Raw genomic sequence first — 23,545 nt, forward strand, 5'->3', positions numbered from 1 at the left:
ACACTGAAATAACAACCTCTCTTTGTGTTCATCAGCACCGTGACCTTCAAACACATGCAACATTATTGCAGTGTGTGTGTTTGTTATGTGTGTGTGTCGTGAAAAAAAGTGGATAAGATACATGGGAGATGTATGTCATAGTTGAATTGTGTTTTGTTTTGTTGTATTTAGTGAGTGTGTGTGATGGGGGTGCAGAAGTCCCGACCTGAGGCTGCTGCAGTTGTTATTGTTTTTGTCCGACACTCTGCCTTTTACCCTCTCACTGGGGGGCAAAACACACACTCACACAACACACACCCCAGCCATGTTTTCTTTTTTTCTCACATTACACCAAAATTGCATCTTGATGTGCTGCAGAACAGCTTTTTGAAACCCTTGTTAGGTTTTGTGTTCTGCTGATGTGCAAATTTTAACTTGCAGTTTGGGGTTTTCTCTTGAAGCGGTGAGTGCAGGGTAACCCTCACAGGAGGGCTCATTTAATTTTTTCAACTCAATAGCAAGACAACATAAAAAAGAATTCAGAAGTGTGTTTCAGAAGATATCTATGCTGTGAAATAAATTTAGTGGCTTTGTTTCAACCCAGAGTTCTTCCCCTTTCAGGAGGCCTGCAACTTAAACCAACCGTCAGGTGCACTTTACTTTGTAGTTAGACAGGTGTGACCATGTGAAAGTGTACTGGATTTGATCCACTCTCTCAGGCTCTCTTTAAAAAAAAAATCTTCACACAACTACGTCTTTCTCTTAACATCTGTACAACCAGGTAAAAATTTTCAGACCAGTTCGACATTAAGCCAAACACCAGACCGGACTGGTATACAGAATTTCACCTCTACATCTAGTCACACTTGGCTCAGCAGCCGCTCCTGATTAAAACACAATGACACTGTGTACCACCAACAACCGAGCGTCTGAATATCGCGTAACATCGTGCAACATCAGAGCTCTATGTCCACACTGAATCCATTAAATATGGACTTCTGTTAAGAAGCATTGGCTCCAAATCCAAAATGTTTCCATATTGAGACTAACTCTGCCGTGTCTCCTCTTGTCACCCCAAAAAACAAATTAACTTTTTTGTAAACAAACAATGTGTACCACCCCCACCCCACCCCCACCAGACCCTACTGGCTCAGTTAAGCTGTTTCTAAACATCTAAACATAATAATTATTACTTATGCAATATGAGTTGGCATGATGCACAGCGCAGGTTTCTGATGTAGATTATTTGCGTGTCATAATCATAGCAGTTTAAGCTCTTACACCAGACCAACACAGAATTTCTGTGTTGTATAGGTACTGCTGTTTAGTCCTTGTTGTCCGATGTTGTTATAACATCTAAAGACTCAATTATCCTGCTTTTTTAATCCCACCTTATTTTTCTTTATTACATTTTCCACCAACCGCACTGCAGCTATTTCGTCTAACACTTTGACATAGAAGCAGTTTCCGAGCTATTATGTCAGATTAAGCGGGGCTGTTACGGTGCATAATTTGTGTGTTCTCTGTGCGTCTATGTTTATATGTTTACAGTTTATTGCAACGTAGCCATGCCCCAAACCAAAGAATGTACTGCACACAAACACACACACACACACATTCCACCATGCAATGTGGTCCACTCTCGTGGCTACCCTGGCAAGTCGACACCAGATTGCGGTCTAAAATGACACAAAACTCTCTTTGTTTACTGGATCTTCTCTCGTCGTCGTCCCTCCCATCTGTCTTTGGTGGCGTCTGACGGAAACATCCTTTCGTCCCGACATCTCTCCCTGACTCCAGACCTTGACAGGCGAGCAGGGTGACTTGGGGGGATGTTAAGTGGGATTTTGCGAGTCAGAACTTCCTTCACGTTCTCTCCTTGTTGGAAGTGGGACGAATGGAACCTCTGAGTGGGGAACCAAAATTTGTGGGTGCAGGGTGGAGGGGGATTGTGGGTGTGTTGCATTTTTGGTGGTTGGGATTTATGAGGAGTTTGCCCAAATTGTTTATTCATGTCTAGGGTTTAAGTGATTTTGGCTGGTTTGGGTTTCTGTAAGCTGATTAAAGCTGCTGATAATCAATATTCAGCGTCTCTCTTCCCTTTAATAAGAGAGGTTTAGTGTCGGTGCTTGAATTTCATAACGAAAGAAAGCCTCTGAAATGGCATTTTTTAACCGCTGTGGGATACAAAAACTACTGAAATCTAGACTAATTAAACAATTTTGATGTGATTAACTCCTAATGACAGAATAACAAAATCTCACTGATACTTAGGGGGCTATGGGATAATGTATTTCTTTAAAGAACAGAAAGAATACATATTCACATGTTTAAATGTGTCAGAAAAGCTTTTTAGTGCCGATTTTGCTAAATGAATCAACCTCCTTCTGTTTCTGACTTTGTCAGAGGCTCATTACCTCTGCTGAAATACTTCTTTTTAAGAAAAGCATGTGTGTACAGTAATAGAAATAAATCTCCCTTTTACCTGTAAAAAAAACAAGTTAAAGTTTAAACAAAAGTGCTTAAAAAACATTAAAAGGGCACCCAAGTATATTTTTCTGCTGTTTTTTTTTTCATGTGAAAATAAGACACTCAGAGCTCAAACTGAAGCATCCACACTGAGTTTGCATTACAGTGGAGTGGTGTGATTGGGATTGATGGTAAAGTGAAATGTAGTAGGAATGCATGAACTGGGACAGACAGACGGATAGAAATGTAAGGAGGACAGAGGAAGAATGTGGATTAAGGAGGATAAAAAGGTGAATGAAGAATGAAGAGAAAAGACAAAGACAGGGTGTGTAATGCATGAAGATATGGGAAAAAGAAAGACGAGTTGATTAGAATAGAAAAAGTTGAGCGGGGGTTGTGTTTTAGCTGTAGGCTGATAGATGGATAATAGGTGGATGGAGAGATAATAGATCAAAAGATAGAGGAGGTGGAGGGGAAAGGATAGCCAGGGAAGAAGGAGTAAAAGGTTTCAGATGTCTGGACTCAGCTGCCAGATTGATGCTTTCCTGTTTTTTTGTCTGCATTTATGGGACTTTGAGCTCATAACTGTGTTTTTATTGACTGAATTTGTATCTCAAAATAACCTTTTGACCATCTACACTAAGTTACAAAACTCCCTGTCCTAACATTTGTTTTGAAGCCCAGTGGAGTTGTTTTATCAGTAACAATGTTTACATCAGAGTTTCTCATCAAAACACATAATGTGTATTATGCGTTTCCTCCCTTATAAAACTTAATCAAAGACAATATATTTTGCAACCTGCACTGATGGCATCTTTTCTTCTGCCCTGGCTCTTTTCTCTGGCAAGCTACTACTTTTTTTTGGCATCTTACTGCTAGCAATTCAATTGTATTATGTGCATTTTTAATTTGCGCAGAAAAACATCTGAGTGGAAACACCAGTCAACATTCAAATGCTTGCAAAAGTTATAATGCGTGGCTGAGGTGGAAAATTTGGTGTATCAATCAATGGCAAATACAATGAAGTGTTATGGAAATACACTTAAGCGGCGAATACATCATGATGTTCTCGAAACAAATGTCAAAGGAATACTTTGCCCCCCCAGTGACCTTTTTTTTATCAGTTACTCACCACGTGTTTTTGAAGAAAACTTCTTACGTGCTGCCAGCGAATCAAGAATCCCAAACCAGAAAAAAATCTTGATGAATTAAAGTAAAGGGCGCTTGCGATAAATAACATCAAAACTATCTCAAAACATCTGTTTACAAACTTGCACACAACTTGTGCAGTATAATCCAAGTCTCATTTATCTTGTCATATGCTCATCACTTCCAAACATGTACATTTTTTGCTAAAAACCTAGTATTTAAGATTAACCTGAAAGTGAAACTAGTCCATGCTTTCTTCAGTCAGATTTAAATGACAAATATTTATATATTTTATATAAAAAAATATTTTATATTATTTAAATATTTATAATTTTTCCCTCTCTGAGCACAGGAACTGCTGGTCTTCTACTGGCTCAATCAATAGTTTGTGTTGTTTGACTTTGGTTAATCTAAACTAACCATTAAAACACCAAAGATACACAATTACGCACAAAACCACTGATATAGGCAGTGGCAGATCAGCAACTCCTGTTTTCAGTGAGGTAAATTACTGTTTTTGTCAATGAAGTCTGGCTATAAAAAAGAACTTTTCCTGTCTGCTACGCTTCTCATGAGAAAGCGCTGTCTGTTTGGGAAGAACTGAGCATATGACTGGATGAAGTTTTGTGAGTGATTGTAAATGGATGTTTTAATATAGTTTTATCGTTAATCGTGGACCCCTATGACTTCAATTTATCAAGAATTCTCTGATTCTTTGTTCACCTTGTCATCTGAGTCACTGAAGTACAAATGGTCATTTTGGAGGTGAGGTATTCCTTTTAATGCATGAAAAAAAAACATAAATGCCATATTTCCAACACGTTTTCCATGTTGTTTTTGTTGGTTTGAGGTTCGACTGACACTCTTTTTGCTACATTGCTCCTTCATTTTCTGCAATATATCAATTGCACCTGACTGGAGAAATAATGCTACTTACTGTTTCTCTTAATTCATCCAAATCCTAATGTTAAGCATTGGATGGAAAAACACATTAATCTGGATTTGCTTTTGCTGATTTTCTGGAAATTCCATTAAAATTAGCACTAAACATGACTTCTGACTGTTGATGAGATACAAAAAACACTGCTACCATAGCACCCCACGCTGTCCCAAACCCCACAGGGTACCTTTGGCTATATTTAGGCAAAAGTTCTTATATTTATTAAAAGGCTCTAGTGTACTGACAGCATGAGCAAACAACTCAAAAACTGTCATCACATTTTGATTAAAAAAGCTTAATAAAACAGCACAGACTGAAATGTCTCTTGCAAAACAACCAAAACTATTCCAAGCATCACTCATAATAAACGTCTTGGCCTTAAGACAAATAAACAAAGAGACAGGAATGTCAGTTAGCTTAAAGGTCCTTTCAGGTAAATTTCCTCAAGTGGTTTCTGTTTGTTTTTCAGTGGCAGGTGTTAATCAAAGATGAGTGATGTTAATATACTCATAATATGTCTGTGGCTTTCTGGATCTTAAACACTGATGACATTTTTGGTATGCAATCATCATAAAAGTAAATAATTGTCAACTAATGAGCGGTTTCACCTAACAATAAAAACAAAGCGGAGTACTGATTGCTTTACAGCTAGCTATATGTATGTGAAGCAGGTGGAAAATTTGGGGGATGTTTAAAGAAAACAGCTACCATGTAGAAAAGACTGAATTTAGTGTGACATCAGTATCTATTCCATGCATTTTCATCTCTAAATGTCAGATACTTTTGATCAATTTTTGGCCTCAACTTTTCCACTTTGATACATTATGACTCTCATAAAAATACTTGAGTGGGAGCCCAGATAAAATATGGGGAGTTTGAAAGCTGACTTAGCAGCTTTGATCTAACGGAAAGTAAAAATACACACAATGCACCCTCTCATGTCTCGAGGCAGATTTCAGTGGGGAGGGCAAGGTCATTCAGTGCACAATAAGAAGTTAATGTTTCACCCCTATTTCAGTGTGTGCGCGTTTGTGTCTGTGTGAGATAAAGAGGACGCACTAACATGCATGCACACTCACACACACATATGACATTGATGGATCAATCCAGTCCGTCACCAGGTCGCTGACCTTTAAACCTGCGCTATTGTCAGCGCTGGTCACCGGATCTAATGGCTTCCATATTCCACCAGAAACGCACAGTCAGGGGTGTGTTTGTGTGTGTGTGTAGTGCATACATTTTAATTGTCACACACCATCCCAATAATTGAATAACCATAAAAAGATGAAATAAGTCGCTTGAGGCTGGACTTTACAAGCTAAAGTCAATATCATGAGACATGGTCACATTTACTTTCAAGGAAAATTCTGGTGTTTTTCAGCGTTGGTCTTACTCTTATAATCATGGCTGTCGGTCATGCTACCTTTATACTGCTAACTAGCTGTTCCTTAGCTTACTTTTAACAGGGAATTTGAACTATTTAAACTGAGACGTCTGTGAATTTAGAAAAGAGATTTGTATAGTCTTTATTTATACATTTTTGCATATGTAAAGCTTCATATTCATCTTACTTTTTAGTGTAGTTGTTAGTTTCCTGTCTGTTTACTGCTGCGGGAAAAAAAGTACTAAATGAATCTCTTGTCGTCGTGGGGAATCTATGATTGGAACTCAGAAAAAATGCAGTGTCTGCTATTTTTGCATCCAAATATATCTTCATGTATATTAAACAATCCTGTAAAGATTGTTTTCTTGTTTCAGTACATGTAATATTTTTCTAGATCAAATGTCCTAAATTGCATAACCAGACCAGAAGGCTGTTTGCTTTTGTGTTTATTTTTGTTTTCATGTGTTTCTATTAGCTTGCAGCCTCCAAGTGTCCTCATAAAACCTCTCAGAGATTAACTGATTTCATTTGTGTATTTGTGTCGTCCCCATATCAACCCCGAGAGCACTAATCCAATCCCAAAATGGACTTTTTCCCCTTTTGGTGTGTACATATACACACATTTCTGTGTGAGTGCATGTGACAACCAAAATATCACACTGCCAGAGAGTGTGTATTGTCTCTGTGACAGTCACTTGAGTGTGTGAGCGAGGTTAAGTGTCACTGTTTGAGTGTCAGGCTTATGGTGGATAGAAAGACCCAGTTGTGTGTATGTGAGTGTGTGTTGGGGGTTGTTGTGGTGGATTATGGGAGTTGGAGTGTGTGTTTTTATGATGTATAGATGTGGATGACTGCTGAGGGTTAAGGTCTGACAGTTTGACGTGTCTTCAGGTTGCCTGCAGGGTTGCTGCATGTGCTCCTTCGCTAAGCATTCTGGGTAGCAGAGCCTTGATGTGGCCGACAGCTCGCAGTCTGTAATGAGGAGCTTGTTTTCATAGATTAAGTCAGATTTTAATGGCATTACTGGAGCTTAAGGTGGTAAGAACAGCTTTGGTGTGAAGCAGTTTGGTTTCTGCGCTGGATTTCCCAAACATTACCTGTCAATCAAACACTGTGGGCGGCACACTGACGTCTGTTTTCTTTGTAATGCGGTTACTTTTGTTCATCCACGTTGAGCGGTATTTTCTTGCTGGGAAGGGGCCTCTGTAACCTCACTCTTAACTTCCAGCCATTCAAATTCATTTTTAGTGGTGAAAACTAGTTTTATAGGCTTAAATAGGTACAGGTTTTCATGTTTTAGAAGCCAACAAAATTAAAAATGAAAAAATGATATTGAGCACTAAATACTCCATTCTTTATGCATTCTCAATTTACCCTCTTAAAATTCAGTATGAATTTAGGAAATATAAGTTTAAAGCTCTTGTGGGCGTTCATTATGACACTTTTGATGCATCCGGCATGTTAGCTGCTCTTCAAGCTCTTTATTTCTAAATACGTTGTCACTTTGGTGAGTCCCCCTGAATATATAAGGCGCCCAAACTGGGGGAACAGAAAACAATTATTGCTACATATTTGGCACCTCTTCAAGCGAGAGTGTGTTGGGGGGGGGCTTTTTAATTTGAATTTAAGATATTTAGTCTTGTCGCTGGACTGCGGCTAATAAAAATATACGAGTGGGGAGACCCACCAGTAAGCGTCAGCGGCACATTTTGAATAATTGCTGAAAATATTCTGGATTAAAAACAAACACAAGAAACCACTGAGTCGGCTCAAGTGTTTACATACAGTATGTATATAAGAGGAGGAATGCTTGAATTGTTTTTAATAAATGTCAAGTGGACACAACATAATATTACAGGGTTAGGGTTTGCGATTGTACCTTTTTTACAAAGGAGAGCAAGTTGGTATAAAAGTCCTTCAGGAAAAAAAAAAAAACAATGGATGGGATCCACTGTGATTTATTTAATTATAGCAATACTTTTTAAATTTTCATTATAAAAGTACTTTTTTTTAACTTTCTCATAACCATATTTTATTAAATGTAATTATAACAGTAGTGTGTTCAACTTAATTATATGACATTAGCTACTTTATTTAACTTTATTGTAACTGCAGTTCATTTAATAATTTTGTATTTTAGTAGTTAACAGGGACATTTAAAAAATATTGAGATAATTATATCATGTACTGCGATATAGCCTTAAAATATCGCAATATTATTTTAAAGCCATATCACGCAGCCCTAATCTGCAGTTATGGAAAAACAAAAAAACCAAGTTCAATCCTCTAAAAAACCTTCCGAGTTGCATATAGGGGCCATAAAGAAGAAAAAGTATTAAATAACCATTGTTTTTACATGTCACAAGGCAGTCCTTTAACAATAGTTTCTATTTGTGTAACATAATGGATGTTAATGGAGAGCAGCGTGAGGATGGGTGAAGTAAGAAGTGTGACCGTGTGGAGGCCACTGGTCCATCTCGATGAAGGGAAGTCTGTTGGACGAAGCCACGAGAGGCAAACAGAACGAGGGAATGTAAAAACACGGAGAGGCATTCCTCCTCTGGATGAAACAAAACATGCACTGTTAACCTGAGAAAGAGAGGGAGGGAGAGAAAGAAAGATGACTTATGTTCACAAGCGGGTGAGCGTTTGCTCACATGTTGGTGTTCACCCATGTGACTGAACCACAGGATGTGTCTGTGGTTTCATAAATGAAACTCTGGAAGTTAAGTAATTAGTATAGACGATTGATTAGTCAAAAACAGAAAGTTGGTGGGAAATTGTTTTCTTTGTATCTGAAGCTTTTCCTTTCTTGTCTTCTTTTGTTATTTATTTTACTTAACCTGCTTTTACCAGTCATCTCTCATCTCCTTTACTCTCCTTGTCTCCTTTTTTTTCTATCCATTCCTCTTCTTTTCTCTATCTCTCGTCCATCTTACCCTTTTCTTGTTTTCATCTCCTCTCCTTCCCTCTTTTCTTCTTCAATTTCATTACTCTCCTCTCCCTCCCTTTCTCTTTGTTTCCTTTCTCATCTCCTTTTGCTTTATTTTTTCCCTCCCTACTTTACAACCCTCCTCTCCTTCTTCTCCTTTCTTTTCTCTACTCTCTTCATTCCTCATCCTCCTCAATTTTTAGTCTCCTCTCCTCTCCTCTTCTCTCCTCTCTGTTGTCACTCAGATATTGAATTTGATCCTACTGTGTCAATGACCAGAGGTTTCCACTTCTGTAAAAGCTGGTTTCCATTAAAGGCTTTCAGTTTATAGACCGTCTGGGACAAAAAATAACACCTGCGAACAGGTACCTAGACCCCGTTTCTACCGCAGACAGTACTCTTACATGTGGGCGGAGTTGTTACTCACTGCTATGTCCAGCAGCACTTGCTGTATTTCCTTGTTCACCGGTGATACAGAGTGAAGTCTGCACCCCGTTTATTGTCCACAGAATGGGGCTGCAGGCTGCAGTCAGCGTCTTCCTCAGTGGCATATTTGAAAACAGGGGGTTTATGCATCGACTTCTTCTCAGGTAAGAGCAGGGGTTCATTGCTGCCCGAGTATGTCAGACACTGCTCCAACATGTTATTTTTCTCCCAGTGAGGATTAGAACATATGCCACTCATATAATCCAAGTGAGGCAGTAAAAACAGATGGACTGGTCAAATTTGTCATATTCAAATCTAAGGTATGTTGATGAATTCATGTCGTCATCTCATGAACTGAGTAACATTACAAGTAAACATACCACCTTAAACGTCGCCGGCAGTCAGCCCTTTAAACTCTTTTTTTTCTCAGTCTACAGCTGTGAAACATCCTGTCATTTTATAGTTAATACTACTAATATATGAAAAACTTGTCACCGTATGAACAGTGGTTAAACCAGCCATATGACTCAGTCCTGAGCTCCGAGTGTTGATTCTCTGACTGACCAATCAGGGTTTCTAGCTCCACCTTTTAGTCCTGGATCTATGGGCTAGGTACCCCAAGCAGAGGGCTGACGAAGGTATTTAAGGTGACATCCACAACTTACAATAGAAACAAACAAAAAAAAGACGATCGAAATAAACTGAACCGAAACCAAACTGACCTGCTGGTGGATGGGGCCACAATACTGCAAACTACACCCAGAAAAGGCTTCTCCATCTGGGGCATCATTATCTTTAATGACTCCCATGGCAGGCTGTTTAAGGACAACACACCCCAACAGTTGCCACATCAGGGATTGGTGGACTTAGACAGCGGTATACATGCAAACACACACATCAAGCTGTTGGTGCTTTTGGTGTGAGCGTGGGAGCTTTTTTCTTTTTCCATCCATGCCGTTCCCCTCCTCCTGCCCTGATAAAGAGGGCCTTGTGTGAGCGTGGGTGTGAGGAAGGGAGGAGAAGCTCACAAGGCTCAGACTGGAGGGCAGAGGTTGATGGAGGGTGTGTGTTCCTGAGAGCGCAGAAGAGAGCTTATTTGTCATGTGTGGTTAAGTGCATCTGCCAAATAGAGAATAGCAGCTGTTAGAGTGGAAGAATTTGGAGATAGAAGGTGCCTTGCTCTACCTGTAGAGCCACACAGGGAATGTAATCCTTAAATTTGGTAGTAACAGCTGCTGTTAGTTAGGTAGTTAGGAGCGTAATTGCTCATTGTCTTTGACCTCAAATTAACCAATGCAGGAGTAGATCCTTTTTACCTTTTCACCTCTTTTAACACTACAATTAACTGTGATTTAAGGCTTTAATTTATCATTGAATCTTCAGATTATTCTCTCAGAGTGATGATTTTGTGTATAAAATGTCAGAAAAAACTGAAAAATGCCTATCACAGTTACCCTTAAAAGCCAGGTGACATTATCAAATTGCTTGCCTTTTTTTCTTCTTTATTTCCTTTTTGATGCTCTAACTGGCTTCTTTCGCCTTTTGGGAATTTTTTAGACTCAAAGTACCCATTAATGGCTCAAGCAACTGTATCTCCGCTCTTTGATCCTTGATTCAAATGGAAATTATGAAATAAATAAAAAATGAGAAACTTCCAGCTGCTGCCAAGAACTGATGGGGGCGTCACAGGGAATTGTACCTCCACCCCTGGAGCTGATGGTGCCTTGCTCCTCCCACGCACAAGTTGCAGTAGTTCTTGCATTCAAAGTCTTCGACCTCATTCTGGAGAGTAGGTCAAACACAGAGTGACTCAGACTTCTACTATAAGCAGTTCTGCACCAGAAGTGGAAATTAAGGTGAATTCAAACACTATCGAAACAGGACATGTGGGAGAAACTGGCCTCTACCTTCAGAGCTGGCAGCATCGACCTCCGGCTGCTTAGCCATATTTCCATGTTGCAAACCACCGTTTCCAAATTCATCTCTTGGTTGAGACATTATGTTTGGGAGCTGAACGGTGGCAGCGCAGACAATAGTAAGAGCATGAAGCCGGTGTGCAGCAGGGGGTCCTGGGAGCTTCTTTTCCTCCTCCCTTCCCCCAGAGTCTTTGTCCTGGGGGGCCACACGAGGCCGAGGGGGTTCCTGCAGGGTCTCAGAGCATGTGTTGACCTGTCAGGCTGATGGCTCCATTTAGACGCACCAAGCTGACGGCCAGGAGTCGGACACTGTTGAGTGTTTTCTCTCTCTCAATTCCTATTTCTTCTTTTATTAATGGCTCTGAATTAAGAGTAACAACATTTAAATATTTATATTTAAATAATCAGTTGATAGGCTGTGCACTACTGTCAAAGTGTATGCAGTATGTTACTGTGAGCTGTGATTGAGGAAAAATGCGTTAAGTGGTGTTTGAAATAAGCAAAGTTTTTATGTTTTTTTTTTTTTTTAAATAACGATTAATTGATTAATCCATCATTAATTTTGCCAAAAATCAATTTAGGAAAGTTCTTACCATTTGCAGCCCTTCTCTGAATACTACAATACCCATGAGCCTAAGGTGCGGTTGCAATGGAAGAGAAGCCTTGATAATCTGAGGTTTCTTACTCAAAATGCATCTTGTGTTGTAATTCATGTATCACAGTTCCATTTTTATGTATAGTCTTATACTTTGGATTTTTATTGTGAAACTAGATATTTTTAAGGCAATTTGTCTTTTGTTCTTAATAAGGACATTTTATTGTGAAAATAAATCAAGCATACACCAGGATACTCAGGTTTATTGACAGCTTTAAAAAAAAAAAAAGAGCAGACTACTCATTTTGCATGTTTGGTTCACTGTGGTTTCCTGTACTGGCCGGCACTTAGGAGAGAGGCACGGTTGTGCATGGTGTATCTTTAGTTCTTGGGACATTTTAATGTCCGTCCACGTTGTAGACATGATAGCCCCAAAATAGCTTTTTCCACTTGGCAATTTCATATGTCTGAATTCTTAAACTAGTTTAATGTTTAGCTGTTGAAACCAACTTATTTATATTTAAAGGGTTTAGTTTAACTAAAGTGCCATGTTATCATTTTTTGTGGGTTTTTGTGCTATGAAAAGAAAATTAACTTGAATTGAGTTATTTCGAATACAGGGATGCATGTACATGTTTTCCAGGGGTTTCTCTAATTCCCTACCCTTATTCAGGAAACTATTTTGTTGTTTACATGTCCTTTAAAATAATTAGGTTACTGCAGAAAAACAACTGTAATTCAATTACATAGGTGCATGGAAAAGCGCTGATTTTGTGTCTTTACTTTGTGTATTCTTGAGACGGGCGTGATTTATGTTTTAAAACAGCACAAGTGGATGAAGTAATAACTCTTGGCTGCATGAAGTCATTTGAATGTCAGCTGCTTTTTAAAAGGCCTAAACAAGGAAGCAATGCAGCATGAAATGGAGATTTAATGATTTCATAAACAAAAAAAAGATGTTTATCTACCTCAGATTAGACAAGACACCTCAGCTGTAGTTATTATTTACACTAGAGTGATGTTTATTTATCATGTCAGCTGCAAAGTACCACATAACAAATACACAAGTGACGACTTTTCTAAACTTAAGCACGCAGACATATGATGTTGCTTCTTGTCTGTGACATTTAAATGACTGAATAAGGGCTTTTTAAAGACGTAAACATATAAGATCAGATTATAAAGCAAAGTGGGTATCCCTCTGTGTGTGTGTGTGTGTGTGTGTGTGTGTGTGTGTGTGTGTGTGTTCTTAATTATCTTCTTTAAGCTTGTTTCATTAAAACATATGACACATTGATTCCGATCTTTGAGTAAAAATACTTTTCCAGGGCCTGCATAGATCCTCTTGTATTCTCTGGATGTCTTCATGTAAACAAATGAGAGACTGTTTCCGTCACTTTATTTCTTGCCAGCGGTTGTGTGTGTGTGTGTGTGTGTGTGTGTATACAAATGTATATGTGTGTGAGCTAAATTGCTGTATATCTTCACAGTCAAAGACTTTTCCTGAAATGCATTCACTGCCAAAGTTTTTGAGCATCTTCTCTTGTGTGTGTTGGTGTGTGTGCATGTCTGTGTGTGTGTGTGTGTGTGTGTGTGTGTGTGTGTGTGTGTGTGCGTGCGTGTGTGTGACATCCCATGCTTTCCTGGTGCACATGTATATAAACATGGCTGCGTTTTCAGACTTTCTTAAAGCAAAGAACTACTAATTTTCTCTGTCTCGACCTTTCTGTAATATGAGGTTTCACATGCACATGTTTAGGCCCTGCCTTGAAATGGTACACACACACACACACACACACACACACACACACACACACACACACACACACAAACACATGTACTCTAAAGAAACTATTCCTGCTGTTTAATTATTGAAGTGCAGATGTTTGCTGTGTTAATCATTTCTGTCAGAACTGCACGAATACACACCCAAACACACACACTCACACACACACACACACACACACACACACACACACACACACACTACTGCAGGATCGTTTTGTACCCTACTGTTAATGATCTTCAGGCTGGAGCTGATCGTTTCAGTTTTTGATAACGAGGCTGTTGTTCGATGCTCTTCGCAGTGTGTATGTGTGTGTGTGTCAGGTGATACCTTAGTGATGACAACCTGTGACCAGCATGGGGATTCCCGTTTTTCTTCCAGTGCACAATAACTGGCACGATGCCACTGTACACACACACTTGAGTCCATGAAGTCACCACTCAAATCTATAAATAAAAGGGTGTGTCTGACCGGTGTGTGTGTGTGTGTTTGCACATAAAGAGGGCATTCTTCTCCGTCTCCCCGGTGCCTAGAGTGACCTCACCCTGTCTGGACATCCCACGGCAGCATGGCACACACACACACTGTGCAGGCATGTAGGTCAGACTAGAGTGAAACTGAACCAAATCCTTCTGAAACCAACTCAGAAACAGCTGAAAAGAGCTTTATTAAGCACATACAGAAATCACACAGAGCCATGATGGGATAGATAATCATTATTGATCAATTAGCATCAGTCGAGTTGTTTTCTTCCCCGAGTTAGGAACGTTTATCTGTTTTCTGGCAGTTCAGATTTTTGCCAGTTTATTTCCAACTTGTCAGTATTTGAAAAATATCTCATAATGCTGAGTGTGTTGAAGTTTGTTACCCAATGATTAGGAAATACTAAAAACTCAGCAGCACTGAGAGCTGATATGTGATTGAGTCCCATTTTCTTAAGCTTTTTTTGCCATTCAAGAGCTGTGTTTACATCTTAAGTAGAACAACTATGGTATAGTTTACCATACGTGTAGCACCATCAACATGGGCAACATAATGAATTTGTATTATAAAATGCACCATAAATTAATTCACACAAATGTTCAAACATCAGTTACTTCTTTAAGTAACCTTTTTATGAGGCATAAATGGAGTCCATTTAACAGTTACCATTTACTGCCATAACATCATGCTTCATTCATTCATTGTCCATAACTGCTTGTCCTCTTAAGGGTTGTGGGGGATTACATTACAACATCTGCTACTATCATACTTGTACTTTTTTACACATGTATATATATACTTGATATGATGCTGTACTATACAATAAGTCTACCCAGCAGTATTTCAAGAATCTAAAATTAGCTTCATACTGACAAATAACAACATTAAAAATGCTCTTACATATATTCATTTGTGAATCACTTTTACTTAATAATTTAATGTTATAGCACCTTTTTATACGTAAAATGCAGCTCAAAGTGCTTTACAAGTGGAGTGCGCACCTAACATTTCAAATTCAGTAGTAGAGTATCTTTAGACTGTGGTTTTTCTGCTTTTACTCAAGTAAGAGATCTGAGTACTTCTTCCACCACAGTGCTTCACTCATACTGTGTGGGAACAGCTTCCAACCCATCCTGTGTGAAGAAGAGAGCTTTGGTTAATGACTTCATCAACCACACACACAGAAAACACACATCTGCCTATAATAAACTCTCCTATTACCTCTCTCTAATTATGCCCCGCATACCTGCTCCCCGGGGTTAAGTTTATAAAACCCTCTCTACCTTCTTTTCTCTCGTCTCTTTTACCCTCATTTCATATCCTTTCATACTTTCTCCTCATCTTCTTCACCTGCCATTTTATCTCTTTGTATTTGTCTCATTTTTATCCCTCCTCCTTTCATCCACATATGTCTTTTCCCAGTCAACACTGATGGAAATGAGCAGTCAAGACACCTAAAATGCTTCTTTTTGTTAATGCATCTCCAGATAATAACTCAGACACACTCTGGCTTAATTGATTATAGGAGCACCTTCCACTAGGAGTAGAGGCAATAAACCACATTACACAGGCCACATATTATGGTTGTCTAGAAGTGAGATAAGATCATGATGTCTAATTTAGCTCAAGTGTGAGTAATTGATCATAGAGCTGTATGTTACACACTGTAGAGGAAAATATGAAAAATGATAGAAAACAGCTCAATTTTAAGCCTCATTTTAACCATGAATGTGAATGGAGTTGAAGTTATTTTTGAGCTGCATATTTACTAATTTATGTTGTTTAAATGCCTGCAGGGTTGTGTTGATTGCACAATAAAGCAGTACCTTGCACTTTGTGGTTTAGTTTTAACAGGCCACTTGATTGCGTACCATTAACACAAGGTGTCAGTCTTTTGGCTGAAATGCCCTTTTGTGAGCCACAAAATGAGCCTGTATTGATACAGATTAAATTTGAATAAAGTTAAAAGAAAGATGAATAAAGGAATTCAGTCTTTGCACACTGGGAGCAAGACAATACACAATATGAAAATGCGAACTAATCGCCACTGTCAAAACTATTCATTCTGGCAGTGATGTGAATTTGCAACAGTTGCAAGCGGTAGGTTGACGTGACATCTATTCAGCACAATGTGATTGAATGATGCTTTTATCTCTGCTGTAAAAGCTCACGAGAATTGACTTTGTTTAGTAAATATACTATGTTGCTGTGTAATATTTTAATTCTGTGTAAAAGTACTCACGACAAAAACAGTTTGAACAAATGCCCCTGATGTTTAACCGCTCTAATCTCAACAACCAAGCCAGATTTCCAGAAACTTGACAGCATTGTCAATTCATCAGCCAGGTCTTGACCTGGATCCCAGTCTGCCTAAACTGGTTGAGGAATTTGTCAACAGAAGACATCAAAACCAAAAGTTGTGTTAAAGCTGCCCGGTTTGAATGTGGTTGCCTGCCTTGGGGTTTTCCATGTTTTTAGTGGTATTAGAGCTGGATCAAATTTTAAAATATGAACCTTTTGAAGTCGAAATTCGTGACAGCATTAGACCCAAGAGAACATGGCCGAAAGTTAATATATGAAAGATCTCAATTTATGTTTGAGTTGGCTTGCAAGGCAAAGTTCCCCGCTGCACGTCTGTAAAAACCTTAAAGCGTAAAATCAAACCTGTGTTTCCATGACATGCATTCCTTTGATTTTTGCAGCAAGAGAAAGAATGAATGAATGATGGAGGGAGGGACACGCCTGCTCTGCATTTCCACACTGTATAATCAGGATTATGTTCCTTTTTATATGCCCCCGAAGCATCTTTAAATGTGATTTATTCTGGGTTAATGGTGGAAGTCACCTGGGTTTTATATCTGAAGGGGATGTTGGTTAAAAAAAAAAAAGTCGAACTTGCCTGGCGACCCCTGAAATAGGATCTGACTTGCTCTTTGTTGAGTGTGAAATGAGAGAAAATACTTCTGGAAAACCAAATTATTCATTTAATCCAGCCCTCTACTAATAGAATCAGTCATCCATTAAATGAACCTTTGAAAGCACTTTATACTCACACCAGAATGTTTCTCTCCTCTAATTAGACACCTCCCAAAAAGCACTTCATCACTGCCTACATTGATATCAACAGTTTTACGTTCATAGCCTTCTTGTTTATCCCAATTTCAGATGTAAAATGTACACGGAGTTAGAAAGCTTTCATAAGGTATTCCTTCTAAAATATGAAACCAGTTTTAAGACAGGGAATTCATTGCAGCTTTTACTTTTGGTTTATAGCCACTGCAAAAAAGAATTTAACGTACATTTTGCAAATTAGTTGAATTAGTTTCTTGTATGTGAGAGAGTACAATAATTGTGCATCTGTCTGCTGTTTTTGGGGGTTTTTTTTGCATTTGAATTTCCCGTGTTTCAGCTCAGGTTTTTTTGTGAGCAAATTGGGTAAAAGCATGCGGATGGAAATGCACTGAATATCTCTTAATACAAACTGCAGTACTTCAAGCAACATTAAGTCCGTACAATCAAGGCCATGACAGATTTTAGACACTGCCAAAATCACAGAGTACTGTGGTTAAGATTGCACCATGGATTTTGCATCACATGCAACTGCTATCTACCCAGTCTCGGGTCCTGTTCACAAAAGATATTCTGTAATATTAACTTGCCAACACGCCCGTGAAGTTTTGCAGCTGAGTGCAATTAGCCCTTTATTAAGTCTGATTGCAATTATCCACGTGGCAAAGTATAAATGTTACCAATGTGCCAAGAACCAGTTGGCAGAACTATGACGGAGAGAAAAAGAAAACTAAAATTTGCTGACTTGGAGCTAAAGGTCCTGACTGACGAGGTGCACAGGCGTTCCTCAAAACTTAAGGCAGCCTGAAAAATCTTGGTCTGACACCTGTTATTACCAGTGCGTAACGTTTGAGACAGGAGTCATTCTCCCAGAATTGGGATGAGGTTGGAGTTTTTTTGTGGATGAAAATAAACTCCTGTGTCACTCTGTATTGCATTTCACTCTTTGCAGGTGCTTTTAAATGCTGGTATTATTTTGGCAGGTTTAGTGGCCGCAAAAGCCTCAAAATCCTTTTTTGAATTCAACCATCAGTATCTATTTGTGGTGTCACGCAGAAGTGTTGCATTTCTGCACATAGATGGAGAAGAATTGGGTTGCTTGCTTGCAATTATATACCAGTTTTTAAAAACTTTTCTCTATGCGTGAGGCTGTTTTAACAATACACTAGAATAAAACCACATTACATCTTTTCCTTTTTTGAGAAATATCCTAATCATATCCACCACTAATTTTTGTCTTGTTTGGAGCGCATCTTTTTCCCGTCATTGGTCCATTCTGTTACCCCTTTCATCTCTGTGTGTTCCTGTCTTTTTCTTGCTTTCTTTCATCCTTTTTTTCTCCCTTGATGTGATTTATGTCCAGACTCAAACCTCACACCACACTGCACAACACACTCGTCAATGTTTCACCCCTCTGCAGTTACTTAAAACACGCACTGAAAAATCCCAGCAATGCATTAACAACACAGGCCTCACCACTGTGTGACCCGCAGTCAGCACTGCGACAGACACACACACACACACACACACACACACACACACACACACACACACACACACTTACACAGAGTCTATTACAGAGGAATGTAATGGGTTTCTGTTTGGTTCAGGCTGTTTTGGAGATGCTCGTTAGGGCACAGTTGCCATGGGGACAGAGACAGTTTAACAAAAATGTCTCCAAAAACGGGTTTAAAAGGAGTCAGCTTGGCACCGTGGATCTTTTTCTTGATCTGAATGTGCCTCTGTTTGCCGTCCAACTTTTTCTCTTTTATCTCAACCGATTCTTTGTCCGCAGATCGAGGATGGAGGGAAAGCCGCACTGTGCAAGAAGCTGAAAGTCGGCGACGAGCTCATCAACATAAATGGATCCGCCCTCTACGGCAGCAGACAGGAAGCCCTCATCCTCATCAAGGGATCGTATCGGATACTGAAGCTTGCAGTCAGGAGGTAAACACGTCCACTTGACAACAATGCGAAATAGATGCACAAAGGGCTCATACTTTGTTGACACGCACTTGAGATATCTGCACGCACACAGATATTTCTCCTGAATACTTTCATGACTTCAAAGGGAATATTTGTCTCCCAAAAACGGATGTGTGTTTGTTGCATGTCGTTTTCTTCTTCCTCTTGCCGACACTAAAGATGGCTTGGCGTTGACTCGCTGAAGTCGGAAGGAAGGTGAGGGAGGAGACGAGAAGTCAGTGATCGTGCTTTTCCTGGTCTGTCAGGAATGTGCTAGCAAACACACATCAAGGCGGCCTTTCACAGATCGAGAATGTTTCACAGGAAGTAACCTTTGACCTCCACGGTGTCTCAGAAGTGAAGCTGATAACCTCTGATGAGCAGGGAGGAGTGGGTGTTTGGGATTGTGTGTGTTTTAGTAATCATTCGGAATAGCATTTGAATCTAAAAGACGTCAAAATCTAAAAAACAGTCAACAAGAAGATAAATCCTGCATTTAGATGAAAATTGCAGTATTTTTCTTGTTATTGTGGCCATTCTCACCACGTGTCATGCAACGCTTGTTATAGAGAATTAGGAAACACAAAATCAGATGAAAAATATATTATGAAAACATTTGTCAACCAACAGTAAACCCAGAAATTAGCTTGCTGGATTAGGGGTTGTCACTACTTACAATAGGATCTTACCTAATGTTTGGGCAATTTTCCAGGAGAACAAAAGTGTGTAAAAGTAAGAAAAATCTGAGTTCTTGGGATTTAATGTTTTTAAAAACATTTCTTTTACGGTCTCATAACATGAGCAAATGTGAAAAAAATGTGGAAATTATTGTAAAACCATTGACCGTACAATGAGATATTAAAAACTCATGTATGCTCATTTTCAGTTTCAAATTTGTATTTTTTGTTTTCTACTAAAACATATTTAGATACTTTAATCTTCACTGATGTCCTGATGACTTGTTTCAAGGCACCGTTTCTGAATTTACTATTAAATAGTAAATTCATAAAAAAAAAATACATTTTTTCTTTAATATTGGACCTCTAACTGATGAAAAAGGTTGAGAATTGTAAAATCTGTGTGGTTTTAAAGCTGCATTATGTTTGGACGACTGTGGGGCCACAAAATTGACTAAATATAGCCTTGCAAAGTTTACAAGGACACAGAGTATTCTTTAGCAGACAAAAGAACAGTGGCTTATATATATATATTTTTTTAAATTAACATTGATTTAGAGTTGTATTTATGGCCACCCAAACACTTTCCTTTGCTCTGCTTTTCACTTAAACTCCTGAAGGAAATATTTTGCTCTGTAGCTGTTAAATGCTGCACCAGTTTCCCCAGCCAGTCTCTAACGTTCTTTATAATTTAGTGCTTGGTAGGTAGTGTACTGTGAGTTTATCAGAGATTTTTTTTTTTCTCTCTCTACTAAAATCAGCTGTAGTCATCTGTAATAAAAACCAAAATCACTGAAAGTGGCTCCAAAGCTTGCACAGTCAGGTGATTTGTCACCTTGAGCAACCCCTTTCACATCACACACAGTCATGTGATCCAGTACTCATACAGAATATGAATATGAGCGACTTTACTGTTGAATTAATGCACCCTGACACTCTGTGGGTGAAATAAGGAAACATATTTAGTCGTTTCCCACCCTGCTCCTCCCAGCCCAGCGTTGGTATTTTGGCTCAGGAAGCAGAACTAATGGTAGGAATATTTCCACTCTGTGAACTCAAGTCAAGTTGGCGTCTTAAGAGGGAATTAGAGGGTGCTGGGCTGGCAGATCTGAGGTCAGATGTAACAGCATCTCAGCTCAAGTTTAAAACATATGCTGATCTCTGTGAAACATTTTCAGTTTAGCACTTTCTTATCATCAAGATGTTATTTTTGATTTTCCTGACTCAATTAAGGGACCTATTTATAGACTCTACCATCAGTTATTATATATATTTATACACTTTTGCTTACTTGAATTTGTGAGAAAATATGTATTTAATTAACTTAAGCCTCCTTTACACCTTGTGTTGTTGCCACTTAGTGGATATAGGTGGAAATGCAGCATATGTTAAAAAAGTTTTAAATGACTTACTTAACAGAAAAGGAAAAAATGAGTTTTGTTATTTTTTCAGCTTTTCTTCCTCCCTGACATTGATACTCTCTGTAATATTCAGCTGGACTCTGTCTCGAAACCAGTGTGGAAGATTTTACTGGTGTCAGAACTCTCACTTTGTCTCCACTGGACGGCTTCAGACAGCTGTTTGGCAGCAGCACGTCTTGTTCTGGCTTTGAAACCAAATCCAGCCGTCAGAGCGTTGCTGGGTTTTCTGCTCCTGTTTCTGCAGCAGGCGGACCCCTTGTCTAATGCTGTTAGACACACACGTACGAGCCAGCGTTCACACACACACTTACAGTATAGATGGATTCACACAGACTCAGACACAGATGGACACACGGAGATAGGTTAAGGAATGCAACTGGTTATGAGCGTGCCACCCAGTTAAATCCACTGTGTGTGTGTCAGTGTCTGGTATGTGCTGCATGTCTGACTTGCAGGGGCTTTCCCAACGCTGTTTGTGTGTGCGTGTATGTGTGTGTGTCTTAAGATGTGTGTGCATCATTCATCCATATGTGCTCCACATGTAACTGTAGCAGTTGCCGCCTCTCTGTTTATTAATTAAGAAATAGCACATTACAAAGTTACTTTTCTATACACAAAATGATCAGTAAACTTATTTTACTTATTTTTTGTCTGTACAGAGTATATATGCAGTACATACATTTGACTGTATATCTTTGTTAAAAATGTAGCTGCTTTTATATATTTTCTTCAATTTTTTTATTTAAAATTTGAATCTTTTCAGATACTGCAAATACTAAAGCTGAAACAGATTTTATTGATTAATGTGCAGATTATTTCGTTTGATGAATTGGTTTATGATACAGTTTTTGAAACACCTGTAACAAAAAGGCCTTGTAAAAATGGCAATCAACATTGTAATTACCTTTAATCGGTCCACGTTTGTGTGATGAATGTGTGTACTTTTGTGTGATTTGTGTGCCTTTTATTCTCTGTATGCCTACAATAGAGCTGTTATTTGTATTTTGGCAGGCGCACTCTGACCACCGTTGCCCCACACATGAATTAAACCCACTTTGAGTGACAAGTTACTGACACTAATAGCCAATCACCGCTTCAGTATTGGGCGAAACCCTGTTGCACTTTGACCTCTGCCAACCACGTCACAGCCTTCGCCAGCCGGGTTTCAGTCATTACTGTTGAAATAGGGAACCCTCCGGAAAGTACTGTAGGAGTCTGCTGCCAGACACACACACGCACACACTCACACACACACACTCTCTGGTTGCTCAGGGATGATGAAATGCTCGAATTTGCACACTTGGCTCTTCTTGTATAGTTTTAACAGTGGAAAAGGGCCCTTCGTCAAAAGCCAAAACTAGTTACCACCTCTTTTAAAAACACAAGGGAGCTGTTGGTGCGGTGATGGCATGTGAGTGGACGGACCTTTGTTTCCTTTTCTGACTCAGTAGGTCATTATTAGGAGTGTAAAAACCTGTGTGTGTGATGGAGGCCGAAGTAACCTCATTGACTTACATCACAGCATGTGAGGGGCAGGCTAAAGCATGAAAGAAAAAGAAAATGTAAAAACAACAATAACACAACACAAAGTCCCACTTGCCATTCATTCATAGCAAAGGTATCATTTTGAAGGATCGACAGGCAAAGAAGCTCCTGAAAAGTTTGCTTAGATTGCCATTTTCTTTTTCTACTAGAGACAGTTCTGCCTACCTAATCCTTGTGAAACATTATCAAAATCCCACTGGATACAAAGCAAGGACACACATTGTCATCCATGGGGTAGTAAAGCCATTGCAGCAGTGTAGGCCTGCAGATTTACAAAAGAGGATTTGCAGAAGGAAGTCGTAGCTGCAGCAGTTTTGGCACTTATGCCACCTGCAGGGAATGAGCAGTTGAATGCTTTAATCTGCTGTTTTTGGGTGTGTGAGATTATTTTAATTTCAGATTTTACATGATAGTATTAGCTGACTTTTTGGCCACTTGATGGCAATAAAAGTTGCAACATCGTCACAAAATTAAGTGATTGCAGCTAAATTTTGAGTAAACCTAACCTAATAAAGTTAACATGAATTAAGATTAATAGGTATATTTAGTTTCCCTTTTCAAGGCAAGCGTTCTTAAAGCCAGTGTACTTTTTGGGAAAAAAACATCTGCAGCCTTTTTAAACAATAATTAAGTGCCTTTGTGAGTTATTACATACTAGTTCTATTGAGTTCTTTGCATCTAAAAGGTGTCCTTAAGGAGCTTAAATTGAAGATGTCTTTGGAGGGTGCAATTTTTACTTTTTGTCTTTTTCGTTCAGTTTAACGCCACCAAAAGAGAAAAAAAATACTGTAGTCTGCAGCTTCTTTCTC

General features: G+C 39.0%; 1 protein-coding gene across 1 annotated transcript in view; it reads left to right on the plus strand.

Moving 5' to 3' along the window:
* shroom4 (shroom family member 4) overlaps positions 1 to 23,545 on the plus strand; it is a 70,315-nt gene that overhangs the window by 7,959 nt on the left and 38,811 nt on the right. Inside the window, 1 exon segment of the mRNA XM_088073326.1 lies at positions 18,924 to 19,075. Coding sequence (XP_087929452.1) covers positions 18,924 to 19,075 — 152 coding nt within the window.

Source organism: Plectropomus leopardus, chromosome 23, assembly GCF_026936395.1.
Source record: "Plectropomus leopardus strain MGB_pleo_1.0 chromosome 23, ASM2693639v1, whole genome shotgun sequence".
NCBI lineage: Eukaryota > Metazoa > Chordata > Actinopteri > Perciformes > Serranidae > Plectropomus > Plectropomus leopardus.